Here is an 18,901-nt window from a genome sequence, read left to right as displayed (position 1 = left end):
GAAATGCTGCTGCTGCTGCTAACCTACAGCTCTTTGCGTGTACAAAGGTATGGCGTCTTTTTTGGACAATCTATTATTCCTAACTGTAAATAATATAGATTTAACTATACTTTTTTGGGTAACAAAACCAATCTGAAACTTGAAGTGAGGAAATGTCCCACCATCCCCTTTGTAAACGATGCCCTTGGGTATACCTATTAATAAACACTACCCACCAGCTTAGTTTTACTATCACCTCGAGATGACTACACGGTTACATTTTTTTAATTTTTGTCAAGGTTGAACCAACAGAGAAACTGTTGTGTAGAGCCCCTGAACATCTACTTTAAGGCTATTTTTTAAATGAATTTCTATTAATATTACATGTTAGAGTAACCCATAAGATTACCAACTAGTAAAGACACACTGGCATTTAAACATTTTGAAATGATCAAATCAAGTCAATTATTTGCTGATGCAGTTTATGTTTGTGGTTAACTGGCAAACATAAGAGAAATTCTCAAGTCAATTTCACTACTAATTGAACTAAAACTAATAACATTCAGTCTCAACTTCATTAGAGATTTTAGGCTAAAAGTCCCATACACGAGTGTATACAACAGATTGCATTAATGAAAATATAATTAGTTGCAAATGGAGGAAAACCACAATTTTTAGAGTAAAATCACAAAATGAAATGAAGTATGGTCCTTCTCTCTTCACATGAAACAGTGATTTAATGTAAAGGCAATATTTTCACAACAGTCACAGAGTTAACACAATTAAATAGAGAAGTTTTATCAGTTTAACCATTTGTATTTTTATTTCTATAATACACAATGAACATAAGAGGAAGAGGCCTTCCAAAATGCAGAGACTGAGGTAATGTGAACAATTGATAGATACAGAAATATGGGTATTCTTGTATCTTTGAGTTGGTCTGCCCTTATCTTCAAGTGGGTTATGGTCTTATGGGTCCTTTACTTTTTCCACTGCTTGTTTTCGTAGTCCCACTTGGATGCGTATCCCTCCACTGGGTTCATTTTCATGTCCAATGCCCTCTGCAGCTCCTTCTCTTTCCACTCGGCCGCCAATGTGTGTGGGACGGGTCCATACACTGCAAAGAGACAATATGTGTTAAGTAGTATGCTTAACTAGACTGCATCAACCAAGTCCAACACAGATAATTGCATTCATCTTTGTTTGAATTGGAAACAAGAGGCCTCACTACATCAAATCTTGAACAGCTTTGCAGACACATAATTATAAATCTTGCCATTACACTTGTTGGCAGACATACCATACATTCTCTGCCAGAGCACAACCAGGCCAGTGAAGCCGACTAGGAAAAACATCCCTCCAACCACAGATTTCCACTCTTGCGATCCCTGGGTCATCTCAGCAAAGCTCTGTTTGAAGCTGATGCGGTACACTAACATTGGAAACACAAAATCTAGATGGTTACAATTGTAATAGATGAAAATGACTTCACCATTAACACATTACTAAATAACAACAAAATCAGTTTGACCAATAATTATGAACATTGGAGCATTTTAAAAAACATACATGCAATCTTCTCCTCATCAGAGAGTCCAGCCCAGGCGCCCTTCTCCTTCTCCTTCAGGGACGCCTGCTCTGGACTCAGGGTTTGCACATAGCAGACATCTGGGAGGGGATTCTCCCGCCTGTCAAAGTAGGCCGGCAGAGTGTAGTTCTCTACCTTAGCAACACCTGCAGGAGATGACAAAGAATGCCTTAACAAATAAGTTTCATTGTCACATAATGCCCTAAAGCATGCCATCCTTTTCTGACATATGTGTATAAGTATTAAATGTTTTGTTTTAGAAAGTATGCCGATAAAAACAATCAGCTGTACACTGGCACACATATTCTTGGCTTGGATCCAACTTAAGCAAAGTGACAGATGTACATAGCTACGGTGTCAGTTAGTTAAGAGATTGGAGGAGAGTAGAGGTGTCTTCTTACGTGACTGAAGCACATTACAGAATGGAAATGTGTTGTTGGGACGAACAGAAAAAGTGATGTTTGTGTAAATAAAGTAACATGAACACTTAATAATTTGGGGGGGGGGGGGAAACATTTTCATTGAATTCTAGTTTTTGCTTTACTTTAAAACATACACCAAAAGCAGGAGGTTAACAGTCATTATGGAAAGGTCACTAGGTACTTATTTTAAATTCATGCTTTTTGGTTCTGTGGTACTAAGGTAATCATCGATGTAGGAGTTTTAATCATAAAAAACAATGATTATATGAGGCACAAACTCTATGGTTATCCCATCCTCAAAAATAGAGTCAGTTTGAGTCGCTCTTACCATGTTCTCCACGAACACAGACAGACGTGGAAATGGCACGTTTGCCAACAAGGCGAAGGGCTCTGGAGGCTAGCATTCTGTGGAAAAGGTGATATGAAAGATATTAGCAAACTTAAATGTATTCAAACTTTATCATGTTTCTTCTGGTGACCACAGATATAAAATATTAAGATAAATTGATAATCGCATGTTAAGATCACATAGCCGGTGTTGGATATTTAAGAACAATTAATAGTTTGCAAATCTATAATATAATATTATTTCCTGCATTTCACAGATGTTTTACATGCATTCACATTAAGTCACGTAGAAGGCATTAAACAAACTATATCTTTGCACGTGCGTTAGGTTAAATTCATAGACTGTATATAGGTTAGATTGCGTTGTTGTTGTTCCCAACCAAAGGTCTCCCGTTAGTTATAAAGCAAAGCTAATGTTAGCGTTAGCTGCACACACAAGGTCATACCGCCCAAATAAAACAATCACGGAAATACAAGGTTCTATGAGCCAGTACTGTATAATTCACGCAATACTTTCACATTTGCTGAGTTTGTATTTATATGAGCCCATGACAGACACTGTAACACCCAACTATCTGCCTTCACAAATCTGATGCTACAAGCTAACTAAAGCTACCCGGTAGATTAGCCCGTCCTAGCTTCCGTCCAATCTGACAAAGTCACTCGTGAACAACTGATTATTTCGGTTGAAATTGTCACTTAACGTTGGGCCATTACTTCGCTTTGAATATGTACAATATCACAATGTGTGTTAGTTGTAAAGTTTGATGTACACGGTTAGAAGAAGGCTATTGATGTAAAAAAAAAAAAAAAAAAAATACAACCTACTTTCTCTTCCTTGCTCCCGTACACCGACGCTCTTAAAGGAAGTTTGATAGTGACCGGAAAGACGTAAGTCGTGTTACGAGGAGGCGAACAGACCGGAAGGATGATGCTTTGCGATCTGATTTTACGGCATGTCCGTTCTCATTTACGGCACCACCGGTGCTGCAGGAACGAGAGGAAGGTGGACGCGATATTTGCTTAGATTTCGTAACACCGGATTGAATCTTGCGTAGAAAAGACTATTGTCATTTTAGATAATTGTAACGCTTACATGTCCGTGTTAGTCAGGTGACTGCTGAGGTAGATATCTACTTTTATGTTGGCATTAACGTTAGCTAACCGTAGCAGACAGCAGTCTCGTCTCATCGTGTAGCCACTCAACTTCTTAGGATCTATTTTTCTTTTCACCGATTCCGCCGATTTTCTCATCAACATGCCTATTCAGCTGACTAGTCAGGCTTACTGTAAAATGGTTCTACATGCTGCCAAGTACTCTCACTGCGCCGTGAATGGATTGTTGGTGGCAGAGAAGACGAAGGAGAAAAAGAAAGACAGCCACGGTGAACCCATCTTGTGTGTGGACTGTGTGCCTCTGTTTCACGGTACTCTCGCTCTGGCACCAATGCTAGAAGTAGCTTTAACACTGGTAAGTAGCCGTAAAGTTAAACAAAACAATGCCACGTTTATTTGGTACACCTAGCTTAAACTAAGGCGGTCTGATACACAAGTACTGCAAAACTAAATGTACTGATTTTGTTATCGTTAAATCGTTTATAGTGGTTTTGATTCAACTTTATGGTCATTTGATAGACTGAAGTTAGTGTTGCGCTAAATGTCACTGCCTTACTAACAGGTGGTTTTAATATCGTGCTCCCCTTGTTCCCCCAATGAGGGTTGACTAAATATTATAATCACCTCGCAGTTTAACGAAATAGCACCACTAAGTACTCTATACACATTAAGTTTATTGCAGGGCCGTTTTAGAAAGAGTTCATTGTAGCCTTGTGTCCCTAATAAAGTGGACTTTTTTTCTGTTGTTGGTCTGACCTATGCTGTCCTGTTCTTTCATGGTTCATCTCAGATTGATACTTGGTGTAAAGAAAATAATTACGTCATTGCTGGATATTATCAAGCCAATGAACGCTCACAGGATTCAAGGTACAGACGATACAGAATGGACACAAACACCCTGCTGTTCCAAGAAAACAACTAGTAATAAACCATGCCCCAAACTACTTTTGGTCCTCTTCTCTTGCAGACCAAACCAAGTTGCAGAAAAAGTGGCTGCCAGGATTTCTGAGAACTTCAGCGAAGCAGCAATTGTTATGGTAACAGTAAATGATTTAGACCGGTGTCAATGAATTATATGTTTTGATCCACTTCCCGGAAGTTGTGCAAATGCTTTACTGCTGACTCTGATTTTGCTGTTTTAGTTTAACAAATGTGTTCATCCTACCTTTAGTTCAGTATGTAGACATGTATTTGCAGTCTGACAGTCTGAAATAGGTTAATTTGTCACATCAAGCATTAGCTCCACAATCTGATATGTGTTATGTAGCTGCATTAAAAAAAGGATAATGTGAGTTTGTTCTTGCATTGATTAGGTTGCTGTTAATCAGCTTTCTCAAGTTTGGGATGTTGACTCATCCCACTAGCTCCTACATGCGCTGACCCTGCAGCCTGTCTGTGCTCTGTTAGTGTTATATTAATGAAAAGCAACAATATGTTCACAGATTGCTTGCATACATAAAGTAAGTTTCTGTTAACAGATTTTTTAAATAAAGTACAGATGAAATGAATGCACTTGGCTGCCTGGAAGATGTTAGAAAAAACACAATCTAAAATGCTATATTTTATTGTAATGGTTAGCAGCATTGTAAAGTATACATAATTGGTAGTAAGTTCCCTAAAACATGTCGGACACGGGTGTGGTTGTGTAAAGCTATACATAACAGGTCTGTATGCTACTAAATCTCTTGTGATTTCTCTGTTTTATCCCTCAGGTGGACAATAGTAGATTAACAATGAGCTGTTTTGAGCCCATCGTGCACATCTATGACCATCATGAAAACAAGTGGAAAAGCAGAGAAGTAACCTTGTAAGTTGCTCTTTGTTCTAGAGACTGCGTTATATGTGCAACCTCAACCACAGCTTCTGTCACACAACCTCCCTGTGTTCTCTTAACGAGTAGAATAATGTGCATTGTCTAGATAATGTTTGAGGTGTTTAATCCCAAAATGATGTTTTTTGCCTTCCAGTGACTGTTTTGAGGACTGGAGCGAAGCACAGAAGATCACATCTGCTCTGTTAGAGGGCCGGTCCTACGAGAACTTGATTGACTTTGACAATCACCTGGATGATCTGAGGAATGACTGGACCAACCCTGTGATCAACAAGTCCGTCCTGGATTTGTGCTAAGCCAGTCAGTCCGAAGTACCCTGCACATAGATAAATGTTTCTGCCGTTTCAGCATGCATGATGCTACTTATCGTGTAGCACAGGAGTATGAAAATGCTGAACGCATGATCTTTGTTCCATGTAAAGCCACTCCTACTGAGAGGAACCTGCGGAGCACTGACCGGTTAGGCCCAAAATCTGTCAAGAGCAAGCGCCATATGTGCTCTGTTAGCATGTGTCCACCTTTACAAGGTGATGCTGAGGTGATGAAGGCAATTATGTGATTTAAATGCAACTTTGATGTTTTTTTTTTCCTACAATAGTTTGTGTTTATTCACTGTTGTGTGCAAAAAACTTAAATTCTAGAGTATAATATTAAGTTTTTCCTCCTTTAATATTACAGCCAGTAGCCATACATAGATCATAAAATGTAAGGAGATGATTGTACTACTGAGATATGATATATATAGATACACATTCTCTATTATAGGTGTAGTTTGTGTTAAGCCCAGTTTATTTATTAACAAGATAAGAATATAGATGAACCGGAGAGGCAGTAATCATGAAAATGTTTTGTCTTATATTATCTTTGTCTTATCTAAAGATATGACTTTTAAATTATTAATTCTTATGCAAATGTTTCTATGATGGATGTCTCCTGCTGTTGTTCCTGGTACACTTCAGAATGTCATTCTTCTGATGATACACATGTTGGCGTATTGACTTTTGATTGTTCCTCTGGAAGATTTGTTCAGAAATACAGTACGTCAAATCAGATCGAAGGAATCTGTGAATTTTGTTTTATGTGTTCTATCTGTTGTAAGAAGTAGAAAATAGTTTGTATTTATACTTCATTGACTGCTCTAAATCATACTATTTAATATGTAATGTTAAAACATTTGAATACTTGATGTTATAGATACAGAACTACCTTTGTACTTCAAATTAGAATTAATCAGTAAGAGCTATTAAATAACGCTGTGGATGTCACATTTTTTACATACATTTTATAAACTGAATGTACAATGAAATCCCCTTTGGAACCAAGTTGTTTGTCAGACTCATGTCATTTAGTAAATTATTTTACTAGGTGATACTCTGTATTTATTTACCTTTAACACTTGAAAAGGTTGATTTACTGACAGGGCTTCAGGATTTGGTTTAATTTCTAGTCTGCATTTCTGTCCGGTTTAAAAACTCACCCATTGTAGGTGACTGCTACCCATTGTACAAAATATGTGCAACACCAGGTAAACACAAAGGCAAACATATGAATAATTTACTCTTACAGATGTTATTCAACAAAAAAAGTCAGGTCAATTTTCTTAAATCAGATTGAAGCTAAAGTTCAGGATCTATTTGGGGCTAATTTAATGCTGCATGGATGCATTTAAATAGGCCTTTGTTTAACTGTGGTCAGTTGACCCTCACATGCACAGTCCTGACCTCTGCAGAAAGATTCATACCTACCCGTGTGTCTATTCTCCAGATGCGGTTTTACTCCACAGATGTTACAGCAGCTCATTTAAACGGTTAGAATTTAGAGGGAAGGGGAATTCTGACACCTGGTGGACAGATGGCACCATTGTCGTTGATCTAATCATCCGTTCTGTGTGTGTTTGTGTCTCCAGTACAACGATGTTAACTTGTCACATAAACTCTTTCTATTATCTAATGTGTGAATCTGAATCTCTAGCTGTCTGGGACACGTGACAACAAAGCACAGAACTACAGAACCAACAGTCCAAAAATAAAAAGATTCTCATTTGTAAAATATCAAACGGGACAGTTTTGAAAGACATTATTGGTTAAACAGCTATATGTTGAAACTATGAACAACATAATACAGTACAACACAGTAGGTGGATGACAAACACTGCTAACTGACCATATTTAACGATACTATTATCATCGATACATGTCAGAGGGAAATATTTTTACAAACAGATTTTACATATAAACCGTATGATCAGTTTATAACGTGCAATATAACAGATTAAACTGCAATACAGCAGCAGCAAATATGAAGTAATTCAAGTTTCCTCCACACTGACCAATAACCAACTATTCAACAACGTCAAACTGCCACTTACACTAATATAAGTAATAATGATAAAATATAATACAAAAATTACATTTCAAAAGGGGACATTCTGTATAATTTAAGTACATTTTGATAGTACGCACCTTTACTAAAGTAAAATTGATTCGCATGGCTTCATCACCTGCTCAATAGTACCACCTAGTGGCGCTTATCTGCAACTGTCGTTGATGTCACATGACCCACTTCTTCCTTCCGGGCCGGACAAAGAAAAAACTTAAGGAATGGTCAGTGTCGTCAGTGAAACCAGCTACTGACGCGCCAATTAAAAGTCTTAAAATGGACAAATTCTCTACAGATTCAGATACGACAAGAGCAGAGGATTAACGTTACATGCAAATAAACCGAAGCGGATAAAGTGCACACGGTACAAAGTGGCCACTGAGCGACAGTTGGTGACGTAGCTGTCTCATCCTACGTATTCCTTGTACGTTCATGTGAGCTCCAGCGCGGGAACAAGTGGAGTTGCAGATGTGAGCTCGGGTAAAAAAAGTTTTGGGGATATTAAACTGTCTAGCCAGACAGACAGCCATGGATCCCTCGGAGGTGGAGTTCCTCGCCGAGAAAGAGACGGTGAAGATAATACCGAACTTCAGTTTGGACAAGATCTATCTGATCGGGGTAAGTAAGTGTGTTTGCCAAGACGGTTAAACAGATACTGATCACTCACACAGCGTTAGCCTCAGTAACGCTAGCATAACAAACCTTACAGTCTGATGATGAATTGTCATGCAATGGGGATTCAGGCTTTCACTGTGTGTTGTATGGGTCAGAAGCACCAGTGCAACGACAACTAATGAAGCCAAAGCACCAGCTGTAATCTGCAACATATTGTTGCGCAATAAACTCTGTCTTTCTGTCCTCAGGGGGACCTGGGTCCCTTCAACCCCGGCCTGCCTGTTGACGTTCCTGTGTGGCTGGCTCTTAACTTCAAACAGAGACAGAAGTGTAGAATTGTTCCTCCTGCGTGGATGGATGTTGGTGAGATATATATATATAATGCAAATAAGTATTTAAATAAAGGATACAATCTATATATTGTATTAAGGAGTTACAGCTCTTTATTCAAGGTATATAATCCTAATATTGGGTGACCTATTGAAACCCAAGACTCCATGTTTTCCACGGCTTCATGGCTGCACCACACGGAATATGTCTGCGAGCATCATTCCAACACGTTGTATCTGAAGCCTCATGCTTCTAGTATCCTTGGACACTTTGGGATCTCCACTAGAGTTTGTGTTTGTTTGACGCTTAGCACACAACTTGTGTTTTCATCTCTGCTCTGTGGTCTGTGAGGTTTCAGGAGGTTAAACCTTAAACCTTAAACCTTCTTCTTCACTGCTTTCACAATCCAAAGTAAAGTTCCAAATGCTGAAACAAACTTTGGACTATTTTGCAATGTTTGCATTAGACATGATGATTTGAAGTAAAAAAAAAAAGAAAAAAGAAAAAGAAGAGATTTAAGATTACTCCATTCATCCAGAATCAGAAGTAGACATTGTATTAATGAGAGGATTTGCATTTAGTTTGCACACGTAAATCATTCATAACATTTGTGTTGTTATTTACACTTTGAATTGTTAAATGGGTTGTAGGTACCTTGTTATGAGGGCCGGCATTATTCTGGAGTTTTCTTATCAACAAATACCACAAAAGACAAAAACTAACAACACATCAGTCCATCTCTTTATAGTTTCTGACTTCTCTACCCTTTCTTTGGCACTCAGCCCCAAGCCAAAACCCAAGGTCTTTAACAACTCTAATTGGAACTGTTATGACTGGGATGTCTGAGAGATACTGATGTGTATGCTAATTTCTTCCATATTGCAATGTGTTTTATTAAACCACTGTTTTTGACTTGCAGAGAAACTGGAGGAGATACGAGAGCTTGAGAGGAAAGAGGACACCTTCGCGCCTGTTCCCAGTCCTTATTACATGGAGCTGACCAAACTGCTGCTGAACTAGTGAGTCATTTCAACTCAAGTGATCCCCCGTGCAGGATTAGGACCTTCCGTCGGTGTATGTGGCGCTCTACATCACATGGTGGTTTGTGTGTCTCTGTAGTGCGTCTGACAACATCCCTAAAGCAGACGAGATCCGCACGCTGGTCAAAGACATTTGGGACACGCGTATTGCCAAACTCCGCCTCTCCGCCGACAGCTTCATCAGTCAGCTGGAGGCTCATGCCAAGGTAAAACTGACCATGAAGATGCACACACTGGGATGTTGGAGCGCTCTAACAATTAGTCAATTGACAGAAACTTATCCAGCATTCAAAAGTGCCCAAAATTCAGTAGTTTTAGCATCTTGAATGTGGATATTTGCTGGTTTTCTTACTCTGATGTGATAGTGGACTAATAATGGTTTGGCTTTGGAGTAGAGGTCCAAAAGAACAAGCAATGTGAAGCTTTTATCCCGGGAACCTGTGATGGAACCTGTCATTTTTCTTTAGACTAAACGGATTTATAATCGACAGATTAATCAACAATAAAGAAAATGTGTCAGTTGCATAGATTTTGGTAACATCGCTGCATACATTTACGGTCTAATTTCATATGGCCACTGGAGGTTTAGTTGAAATTCAAGAAAAATGTACGCACCGTGTAATTCTTTTTGTGCATCTTCAAGAGATGAAAAGCTCTGAACATGCATTAGGTAAAGTTGAACAGGATTAACAGCCACCCTCGGGGGCAGTTTCCCTTTAATCCCCTCATCTTGTGGCCCTACGGCTTCCTGTTTCCCTGTGATATAAAGATCCAGCAGATGTGAGCACACTCACTGCAGTCATTGGAGAAAGAATGTTAGATTTATTTAAAACTGACCACGTCTCCTGTCTCACTCTGCTTCCTTCCCTCTAAAGCTGGACAACCTGACCCTGATGGAGATCAACACCATACGAGCGTTTCTTCTCGACTCTCTCAACTGCATGTACAAACTACGTTCCAATCTGCAGCCTGGTTCAAGTAAAGGACAGTTCACAGACTATTGATCCCCCAAGATGGAGGCAACAGATTTGGATCTTGGACTGAGCATCTGATCAGCCTTTGACTGAGGGTTGAACTTTCTCACCAGGATCTCAGAAGACGGAAGACATTTAATTCACCAGATTTATGTTAATATGTGATTGAAGCTAACTGAGTTTTACATTTGTTTTTGAGTGATTTCCCCGTGCATATGAAAAGCCTTAAATGTATCTGCTGTTTGAAATATGTGCATATTTAATGTCATGTTGGATGCTCACTGAAGATTAAAATTGCCACCATTTTTATGTATGTCTGTACGTGTCACAATAAACTTGCTTATTTCAGGTGTATATACTTAAGTAGTAACATTTAGAGAATTCACTGTGGGCTTTTTATTGGACAATTTATAGAGAAAACAATGACTACAGTAGTAGTAACAACTGTGTGATTCAATTTTAGGATGAAATAAATGTCTGCCTATTAGAATAAAATGTCAGGTTTAGCATACTGGGCAATTTAAACTCCTACTGATAAAAATAAGGAAAAAAAAGCATTTTCATTATTTTTCTGAATAGTAATGTATAAATAAGTCTATAAGTTCATGTGGGGACACTTGCGCTGTATTTGACCCATCCTAAATATTTAAGAGCCGCGGGGAACCGCAGCGCAGCATCTCAGGATCAACTCCAGCTCTGAGATCAGTGCTTAGGAGGGCAACTAAAGAACTATTTCTAAAACCTAAAATGCATGTCCTGTGGGGTGAAGGGATGCCCACATTCTAACCAAGACCCATTACATTTTTTATTTAAAGCCAGTGGCAAGTTAATATTGGTTAAAGGTATGGTGTTTAAATGCTAACAGATCTAAAAATAATCTTTGCCAACAACAGAACCGAGTCTTTAGCTTTCTACCGTCCACCAGCCAGCACCACAAACAGACAACGGTTGACATTTAACATTTTTGAAATATTTTATTTTCTTTTTTGTCTGAAATCACAGCCATATATTCATAAATACCTAATTACTACATTCAACAAAGAATATATTACATTACAATGAATTCAAACAAGTACATTTTAAAAACAGGATTTCACAGCATCTAGACATCCTCCACTGAGTGATGGGGCTATTGCATGGGCGTGCGTGGGCTGGAGACGCAGGAAGGCTGGGTAAGACGCACACTGATGTGCGCCTTGGCAGCTTACCTCAGCAAGCCTCTTCTGCTCTGTAAAAAATGACAGACTACGCTCTGCATCCACCGGATCCTCTGAACTGGGCCTCATTTATTAAAAAAAGGTGTCGCGATTGAATTGGTTCTCAGAGATGCATTTTAGATAAAGGAATTCTGTGTCGGTTCTTGGCATGCACATATTTGAAAGGTGTGAGACGTACAGTAGACGCTTGAATGTGAAAATGTTAAGTCCCTGATCACTGGCGTTATGTGTGCGTTATGTGTGTAGCCCATCATGTGGACTGCAACTCATTCACATGCTCCCAAATTCTTGAGGCACTTGTAATTAGCATACCGTATGTGCTTCAGTTCTTATAAATTCAGTTTTTTTTTTTTTTTTTTTTTACTCAAATACTGAAATCACCCACTCTTTTAACAGCAACTGTCCCACCACTATAACATGTGCAGCCCCTTAAGACAACAAGAGTTACAGGGTAGAACGTCAGGTCAGCGCTGACGGGGAGGACGACTTAAATGTATACGAGGCTAGTTCATTAAACCCATCTGATTTTATGTGTACTACAAAATGCCCGGTTTGAAAACTTATGTGTGTGTGATTTCCAGTCTGTTATTTATACATGTTGGGAACTTTGGATCGTGGGAGTCCTAAAAAAAAAAAAGGGGTAAATGCAGGAAGGAGATGAGTGGAATCAAAGGTATTCAGCAGTGGAAGATGGCTATTCTGGTTTGAAGGTTTGGCTACCTAATTGCAACTCAATTAAAAATCCAAAATCCTACCTTTTTTTTTTCATTTTGGCACAGTGTCCTCATGACTGCTGATAAGGACTTGTAAGGCGTAACTTTATGCAAACTGTCTCATTGATTGAGTCTAATGCTATATCACGCCATACTAAGTGAAGTGAAAGGTCCAATGGTAGGATAAAGCATCAAGAACCAGTTTCATCAGCTGGCTGCTTAAGAGACTCTTCATGTCTTTACAAAATCAAGTATGTCAAGTGACCAAAGTTAAAAAAAGAAAAAGAAAAACGAATTATATTGTCACTGTGGATCTCAACTGGTTTCTGTAAGAGAATATCACAAGCTAACAGCAGCAGTGATGTTGATGGGCATTAAAACAGAGAGACGTGTTGCTGTGAAGGGAGGGAGGGAGCCATGTCTCAAGACCTCTAAGTAAGCTTTGCTGAGATCAGACGCCAGATGAGGTGGTTGTGGCTGGGTCAGGAGTAAGAGGGGTGTATCCTGTTCTCTCTCTCTCTCTCTCTCTGTTAAATGTCTCTAAATGAGCTGTTCTGGCCAGCAGCAGTACAAACACTAAAAGCAAGGCTTTCTTTTCCAACCCCCCACAAAAAAAAAGCATAAACATATAAAAATGGCAAGCTTTTTCTTTAAAAGAACAATGATTAAAGTAATAAAAACATACAAAATCTTTTAAGTCTTCATATTATTTACAATACAAGGCTGAAGCACCTTTTAAAATTCTTATTCTCAAATTTTCTATTTCGAAATAAAACATTTCCTTAATTCTTTCCAAAAAATGTGCATTTTCTAAGTTCTTCCCTAATTCGAACAGTTCTTTGTTGTAACACAGTACCACCAGGTAGTTCTTCAGCTTTTATTCTTAAGTGCATTTCCAGTTCAAAAGCTCATGTGGCCACTGTGGTAAAATCAGTCCCGACTGACCAGAAGCCTCTGAAGCATTCCGAGTCTCTTGACGACACCCCTCTTGGGGTAGCTGCTCCCTCGTTGGCAGGATTGTCTGTGTAGCTGTGGCGGTGAAGGGACGCAAGGACTGAACAAGAGAGCAGCGGGGACTGAAGCATGTGTGACAAATAGGTGTGTGTGTGTGTTGATCTTCAGGTACTCCTGTCCCATGCTCTCTGGGTTGGCTACATTGGCACACGTTAGTGGCTCGTGGCACAGTCCCTGGCTGGCCACAATCCAAAGACTGTCTATCCTTCACTGTATGGTCCTGTCTCCTCTGCATTCACCGTTCATTCATCCATTCACTCAATTCATTCATCCTATCTAGCCAGCCATATTCTCCTCCATGGAGACACGTGGACCCGGCCATGAAAAATAAACTCTGGGTGTCAGTCTGAAAGGGCAGTAGGCCCAGGGCCATCGGGTCAGCATGTTGGGGTCACCTGGGAGGGTAGCCCTTGTAATGGCCGCCTCTCGGCCAGTGTGTCTGTGGCAGCGTCAAACACTTCCTGAAGTGCTCCAGCTCCGCTTGTAGCTTCTCCCTTTCCACCGCCAGCTTCTGTCTCTGGGACATCATCTCCTACACGACCAGGGACGCAGAGAGGGAAGACATGAAATATAAAGTAAACAAAAAGAACAATGAGGATATGATTTCTGTTACAGGGCATCAATACAACGGTGGGTAAAAACAAAGAAGAAACCACAACGTTATGGTGTGTTCATTCATGTTACACACTGTATGAGATGTTTCATCATTTTCCGAGAGGGAAAGCATATATTTCAAGGATTATTAGAGGTGTATCTAATTCATACTCAAGGAAGTGTGTGTGGAGAAGGGACATGTTAAGGGGTAGGTATTGATGAGTTCGGGCTTAGAGATGATGCAAAGTGTATTAGAATTCACAATAAGTGGTGTGTGCGCATGTTTCTTACCCCCATGCTATGAGACAGCTGCTCAGCAGTCAGACTGAGGTTGTAGTTATGAGCTTCTAGTCTTCGACACTGGCTCTGCAACACGTGTCGCTCCAAACCTTGCTCTAGAGGACAACATTGAAGAAGAGAAAATGGGGAAGAATAAAAACGAGAGTTGGGTATTAGAGGAAAAAAAGCTGTGAGCATTGGCTACTTTGCAGAATCCAAACCATGTGCTACAGCAGATGCCACAAGGTTAATTTACCACTAAAGGACCCTTCCGATGCATAAGTCTTCATGTTTAAAAAAGGAAATAAAATACACCTGTGATATAGTGTGTTTTTAAAAGGCTTTGATTGATACATATATCCTACACAATGAGATATTGACATATTAAACGGGGTAGAAGAGCCATAAAAACAGCAGAGTTATGAGAGTTTCACCAGCATCACTGCATGTTCTCTGTAGCTGCTTACCTTCAACGTATTCCTGATAAGCTTCAAATATAGATTCAATCCCCTGCCACTTGGAAGCAGGAGCCTCCTCTTCCTCCTCATCCTCTTCTTCCTCAGAGTCATCTGGAGCAGACAGGTCCTCCCTCGTCCCAGAGGCCTCCCGGTGAAGGGCTACAGAGAAGTGCTGCCCGTTGGGCTGAGGGTGAGCAAGTGAGAGTGGATGGGGAAACGAATGTGCATTTGAGTGAGATTGCGAATGCGGTGGCCGACCAGGGGCGCTCTGAAGCTCTGGAATGTTGTAGTGAACAGAGGACTCCTGGAGGTGGGACGTCTCCGACATCCCTGTGGCTCCACCTAAAGGACAAGATGGGAGAGAAGGGAGGTTTTGTAGTATTTCATACATTTGTATTAATTTCAATAGTGGTGAAAGGATTAGTTGATTAATCATACAAATAACAATTATTTCCATTCTTAATTAACAGTAATTGTTTGGTCTATAAATTGTCATAAAATCAGAGTTCCCACTCTTTCAGAGATCATGTTCCAGGACATTTTCAATGACGATCTAGCAGATCTGTGTAAGTGTGACCTTAATGACGTGCAGTCTATGGCTACAATATATATATGAATTCATGTCTTACGTGCTTAGAAATTATGACAAATTGATCAAAGAATAATATTATAAACAAAACTGTCTATAAAGTTAATTTATCGTGCAAAAATACCAAACATTTGTCCGTTCGAGATTCTCAGATGTGCAGATTTTCTGCTTTTTGGACAATTGGTTGGACAGAGAATATCATTTGAAGACATCACCCTGGGCTCCGGGAAATTGTCTGTTCCTGGGAGACCTGTAGCATATTAGTCCCCATCGCAGACAGATATCTATTAACGAGGCTTGTGCTGTTTACCTTTATGCTTCTGCAGAGCCTTCTGAGTGGACTGAAGCACAGATTCGTGGAACTGCTGGGCAAATTCCTCCGGGGTGAAGCTGTCCCAGGGTTTGGTGCGTCCGTTGATGCTGTGAGGGCCCTCTTTAGCCTGCAGGGGGTGTGGAGGCCGCAAGCTGTTCAGTAGGCTGGAGCTCCTCTTAGAGACCGGTCCCTCACTGGGCCCCCGGGCCTTGTCTGGGTAGACAGCTGGAGAAGGGGGTTCCTTTGGTCTTAATGTCTCCCCAAGGGGTTTTGGGTGACCATTGGGGGACGCTGGGCAATGTGAGGAGGGGCTAGAAGGTCTGACACTGTGGTGGCCTTCTGATTCAGAGGAAGGCTGGGCAAATGCAGAATCTGCAATCATTTGAACATACGCGAGTCATGATGAGGTCAAGCTCCACATCACTAAGGATAGACCGCCAGATAACCCTAACCCAATACTAAGGAATAATTAAGGATAATTAGGGATGAGAAAGTATGTATGGTTATGTTCATTAGCATGTGTCTCACCAGAAATCTGTGCTGGAGGACTCTTACACAGCGGGTGAGGGGCATGTCTGATGGTGTCCAATGTTACGCTCTTTTCTTTAATTGCCTGAAGCATTTCAACCACCCTTTCATTATCTAAGAGACAGAGAATTAGTTAGTCCTGTCTGTGTGTAACTTACTCACAAACTGTGTGTGTGTGTGTGTGTGTGTGTGTGTAAAGAGGTTGAGTGTGGCCTGACAGCGTGGGATGCAGTGCGCTGCCATCTGTAGGCAGCAAACAGTAAATCAACAGGATTAGACTCAGATCACTGTTAACCCACTGCTGTCACTCCCAAGTCCTTGTCAGTATGTGAGCGTGTGTGTGTGCGTATTACTGAAAGTGTCTACAAACAGAACCTTGACACAAGTCCACCTTTCTGACTGGGGCAATGTAAGGCATTTTACATCATGCATACATTCCTTAAAATATGCTGCATCTAATACAGGGGTTTGAGGGTGACACAATCGTTGTCTGACCCCTTTATGATTTCCCTACAAAGGCTTGAGTCAACGCAGCGCATGCAAAGCAGGCAGAGCTCAGCTGAAGTGAAGTGTCAGCAAGTGGAGAATTACTACTTTCTAAAAGCTAAGTGAGCATGCAATTAGTCCTCTAAACTTTGCTGAAATGAGATGTCAAAGAGAAGAGACGTGAGTATGAGGAATGGATGGGGATGTTTGTATGGCATGGAAAGGGAACTGGGTCAGTTCTGTAATGTCGTGGATTATAACTAGCTTGCTGAGGCACACTGAAAACATTTTCCTTCGCTTAATTCTGATATTTTACCATTAAAGTGGAGTTAGCTTCCTGGGCACACTGATTCTTTTCTTAAACAATAACAGAGCCATAGTTTATCTATCTAACATACTTCTTGAGACATAATTAAACAAAACGATTGGTAAGCAACACTAAAGATTTATGTATTACTATAAATTCTCTTACCTTTCCTCTGCTGTATAGTGACATGGGACAGTTTGAACGTGGTGAGGAAGCGCTTCTTATCCTCCAGCTCTGGTGCTTGGTCCATTTCCTCAGGGGTGAAGCGCGTGCTAAGTTGGGGAGGAGGAGGGGGAGTGCGTTTTGAGTGCGAGAAAGGTGGCGAGGGGCTGCGCTCCCTGAGCCTCCTCCTCCTTTTCCTTCTCTTCTGCTGCACCAGCTCTTCTCGCCGGCCCACCGTGGTCAGGCCAAACACTCCCAGGAAGTCCAATTTCTGTGCAAGAGAGGCAAAAGAAATCTTATGTTTAGTCACGAGTGCTTGCGGAAAGCACAGAAAACGTATATACGTGTTGGCGGGTGTTTTACCTCTGTGGAGTCATCCAGTTTGAGTGGGGGCTGCTCTGCTACTCTCCTGAGATGGGATCTCACCTCCTCCTCATCACTCTCATCATACGAGTCATCCAGCTCATAGTAGTAACCTGCAGCAAGCAAAGAGGTCACTACCGACACCTCACTTTAAAATCCTTTTAATAAAGCTGACTGTTGAATAAAACCAGATCAATTCCATGATTTTTCAAAGCATGTGATCAGGTGTAGTGCTACAGTGCGATTACCTTTTTCCCTGGCCTCCCTCCTCCTCTTCTCCTCCAGGTCCAGCTTGCTGACCGGCCTTCGGTGCTGCTGTAGGAATTCGTCAAAGATCAGCATCGTGTCTGGACCCATCCCCACTGTGGCTACCTGTCCCATCCCCGGCCCAGGGACCATTCCTAGCCCTTGTCCGTGTCTACTGTGCCCCGGGTGTCCCTGGAGGCTCTTAAGTCCAGCATTGCTCTTCATGGCTCCCTCCAGTTCATACTGGCTGGACAGGGACAGTGATGCCCTCTGGTGGTTGAAGAAGGTGTGGGTAGATTTCTCCAGATCAGCAAGGAATGTACTGGGTTCCAGCAGGCCCGGAGGACCTCTCATTGTGGGATACTTCTCCATTGCTCCCCCTTCTCTCCTTCGTGCTCCATCCTCATATTTGGAGGGCCCCGGGGGCAGCCGACTGAGCTCGTAGTGTCCCATCCCTGAGGGCTCGTGGTTACGTCTGGACTCTGAGGGGGTTTCTATAAGAGATGCAGGGTTCCACAAGGTGGTGGTAGGGTGGTGTTCACGTGGTGGCTGAGGAGGTTTGGGGGAGATGAGGGGTGGAGGGGCGCCTAAGTGAGGGTGGAGGTCCCGGCTTCCTATTTCATGGTGATTTGGTATGGATCTGTAGAGATGCAATGGGACAGGGGTCATGTTTATCTGTTAAAAATATTGTACAATGCCCATGTCTCCTCTAAAATGTATTAATAGTGTTTTCCAATTACACATGCAACAAGGAGACACACAATAGTGCTTATATGCCTTGCCTATTTCCCTATATCTCTGTCAGTATGTCCGTGGGGTTGTGTGTGCAAAGCAGTGTTATCAAGCCCACACAGAGTAGCCCAGAGCAGAGTGAGGATGTGAACAAGACACACAATGTCCTCCAGATATACAGGCCTGTTTTTGATCAGTTAGGTCCTTGTAGTGTGGCACACACGCACACACACACACACACACACACACACACACACACACACACACACACACACACA

At 41.2% G+C, this 18,901-nt stretch overlaps 4 protein-coding genes across 6 annotated transcripts in view; 2 read left to right on the top strand and 2 right to left on the bottom strand.

Moving 5' to 3' along the window:
- Nucleotides 1-774: 774 nt before the first annotated feature.
- Nucleotides 775-3,254, bottom strand: cox4i1 (cytochrome c oxidase subunit 4I1). 2 transcript variants are annotated; one of them, XM_031846547.1, is made up of 5 exons: nucleotides 3,166-3,254; nucleotides 2,318-2,394; nucleotides 1,549-1,713; nucleotides 1,280-1,411; nucleotides 775-1,096 (listed from the first exon to the last, which is right to left on the bottom strand). In XM_031846547.1, exons 2-5 carry the CDS (start codon nucleotides 2,391-2,393, stop codon nucleotides 960-962), a joined length of 510 nt encoding a protein of 169 aa, XP_031702407.1. In that variant the 5' UTR covers nucleotide 2,394; nucleotides 3,166-3,254; the 3' UTR covers nucleotides 775-959. The 2 variants fall into 2 exon arrangements, with proteins under 2 accessions (XP_031702407.1, XP_031702408.1); XM_031846548.1 differs by having other exon boundaries at nucleotides 3,162-3,195.
- A 47-nt stretch (nucleotides 3,255-3,301) lies between these two features.
- emc8 (ER membrane protein complex subunit 8) lies at nucleotides 3,302-6,606 on the top strand. The gene is made up of 5 exons (XM_031846414.1): nucleotides 3,302-3,808; nucleotides 4,244-4,320; nucleotides 4,421-4,490; nucleotides 5,166-5,260; nucleotides 5,421-6,606. Exons 1-5 carry the CDS (start codon nucleotides 3,596-3,598, stop codon nucleotides 5,578-5,580), a joined length of 615 nt encoding a protein of 204 aa, XP_031702274.1. The 5' UTR covers nucleotides 3,302-3,595; the 3' UTR covers nucleotides 5,581-6,606.
- Nucleotides 6,607-7,925: 1,319 nt separating this feature from the next.
- On the top strand, nucleotides 7,926-11,153 carry gins2 (GINS complex subunit 2). Its single transcript, XM_031846415.1, has 5 exons — nucleotides 7,926-8,281; nucleotides 8,527-8,641; nucleotides 9,528-9,627; nucleotides 9,728-9,854; nucleotides 10,524-11,153. Exons 1-5 carry the CDS (start codon nucleotides 8,192-8,194, stop codon nucleotides 10,650-10,652), a joined length of 561 nt encoding a protein of 186 aa, XP_031702275.1. The 5' UTR covers nucleotides 7,926-8,191; the 3' UTR covers nucleotides 10,653-11,153.
- A 417-nt stretch (nucleotides 11,154-11,570) lies between these two features.
- The window catches only part of gse1b (Gse1 coiled-coil protein b), a 172,533-nt gene continuing 165,202 nt past the window's right edge, over nucleotides 11,571-18,901 (bottom strand). The window contains exons 10-17 of one of the 2 annotated variants that reach the window (XM_031846412.1): nucleotides 17,894-18,531; nucleotides 17,646-17,758; nucleotides 17,286-17,553; nucleotides 16,328-16,441; nucleotides 15,797-16,171; nucleotides 14,907-15,239; nucleotides 14,452-14,555; nucleotides 11,571-14,098 (exon numbers count right to left, since the gene is read on the bottom strand). In XM_031846412.1, the coding sequence (XP_031702272.1) occupies nucleotides 13,958-14,098; nucleotides 14,452-14,555; nucleotides 14,907-15,239; nucleotides 15,797-16,171; nucleotides 16,328-16,441; nucleotides 17,286-17,553; nucleotides 17,646-17,758; nucleotides 17,894-18,531 (2,086 nt within the window). In that variant the 3' untranslated portion in view covers nucleotides 11,571-13,957. The remainder of the gene's footprint in view (nucleotides 14,099-14,451; nucleotides 14,556-14,906; nucleotides 15,240-15,796; nucleotides 16,172-16,327; nucleotides 16,442-17,285; nucleotides 17,554-17,645; nucleotides 17,759-17,893; nucleotides 18,532-18,901) is intronic. The other variant, XM_031846413.1, reaches the window with a different exon arrangement.

This window comes from Anarrhichthys ocellatus, unplaced genomic scaffold (assembly GCF_004355925.1).
Source record: "Anarrhichthys ocellatus isolate YVR2014 unplaced genomic scaffold, GSC_Weel_1.0 scaffold6, whole genome shotgun sequence".
NCBI lineage: Eukaryota > Metazoa > Chordata > Actinopteri > Perciformes > Anarhichadidae > Anarrhichthys > Anarrhichthys ocellatus.
Note: the sequence above shows the minus strand (reverse complement) of the source record. Positions and strands in the feature narration are given on the sequence as shown.

Bases quoted from the DNA above. Each gene is read 5' to 3' on its own strand.
- cox4i1 (XM_031846547.1), bottom strand. From the start codon at position 2,393: ATGCTAGCCTCCAGAGCCCTTCGCCTTGTTGGCAAACGTGCCATTTCC. The intron at 1,714-2,317 runs GTAAGAGCGACT...CATCTCCTGCAG, and splicing joins CTGTGTTCGTGGAGAACATG to GTGTTGCTAAGGTAGAGAAC. The intron at 1,412-1,548 runs GTATGTTTTTTA...TTCCAATGTTAG, and splicing joins TGATGAGGAGAAGATTGCAT to TGTACCGCATCAGCTTCAAA.
- emc8 (XM_031846414.1), top strand. From the start codon at position 3,596: ATGCCTATTCAGCTGACTAGTCAGGCTTACTGTAAAATGGTTCTACAT. The intron at 4,321-4,420 runs GTACAGACGATA...CTTCTCTTGCAG, and splicing joins GAACGCTCACAGGATTCAAG to ACCAAACCAAGTTGCAGAAA. The intron at 4,491-5,165 runs GTAACAGTAAAT...TTTATCCCTCAG, and splicing joins GCGAAGCAGCAATTGTTATG to GTGGACAATAGTAGATTAAC.
- gins2 (XM_031846415.1), top strand. From the start codon at position 8,192: ATGGATCCCTCGGAGGTGGAGTTCCTCGCCGAGAAAGAGACGGTGAAG. The intron at 8,642-9,527 runs GTGAGATATATA...TTTGACTTGCAG, and splicing joins TCCTGCGTGGATGGATGTTG to AGAAACTGGAGGAGATACGA. The intron at 9,628-9,727 runs GTGAGTCATTTC...GTGTCTCTGTAG, and splicing joins ACCAAACTGCTGCTGAACTA to TGCGTCTGACAACATCCCTA.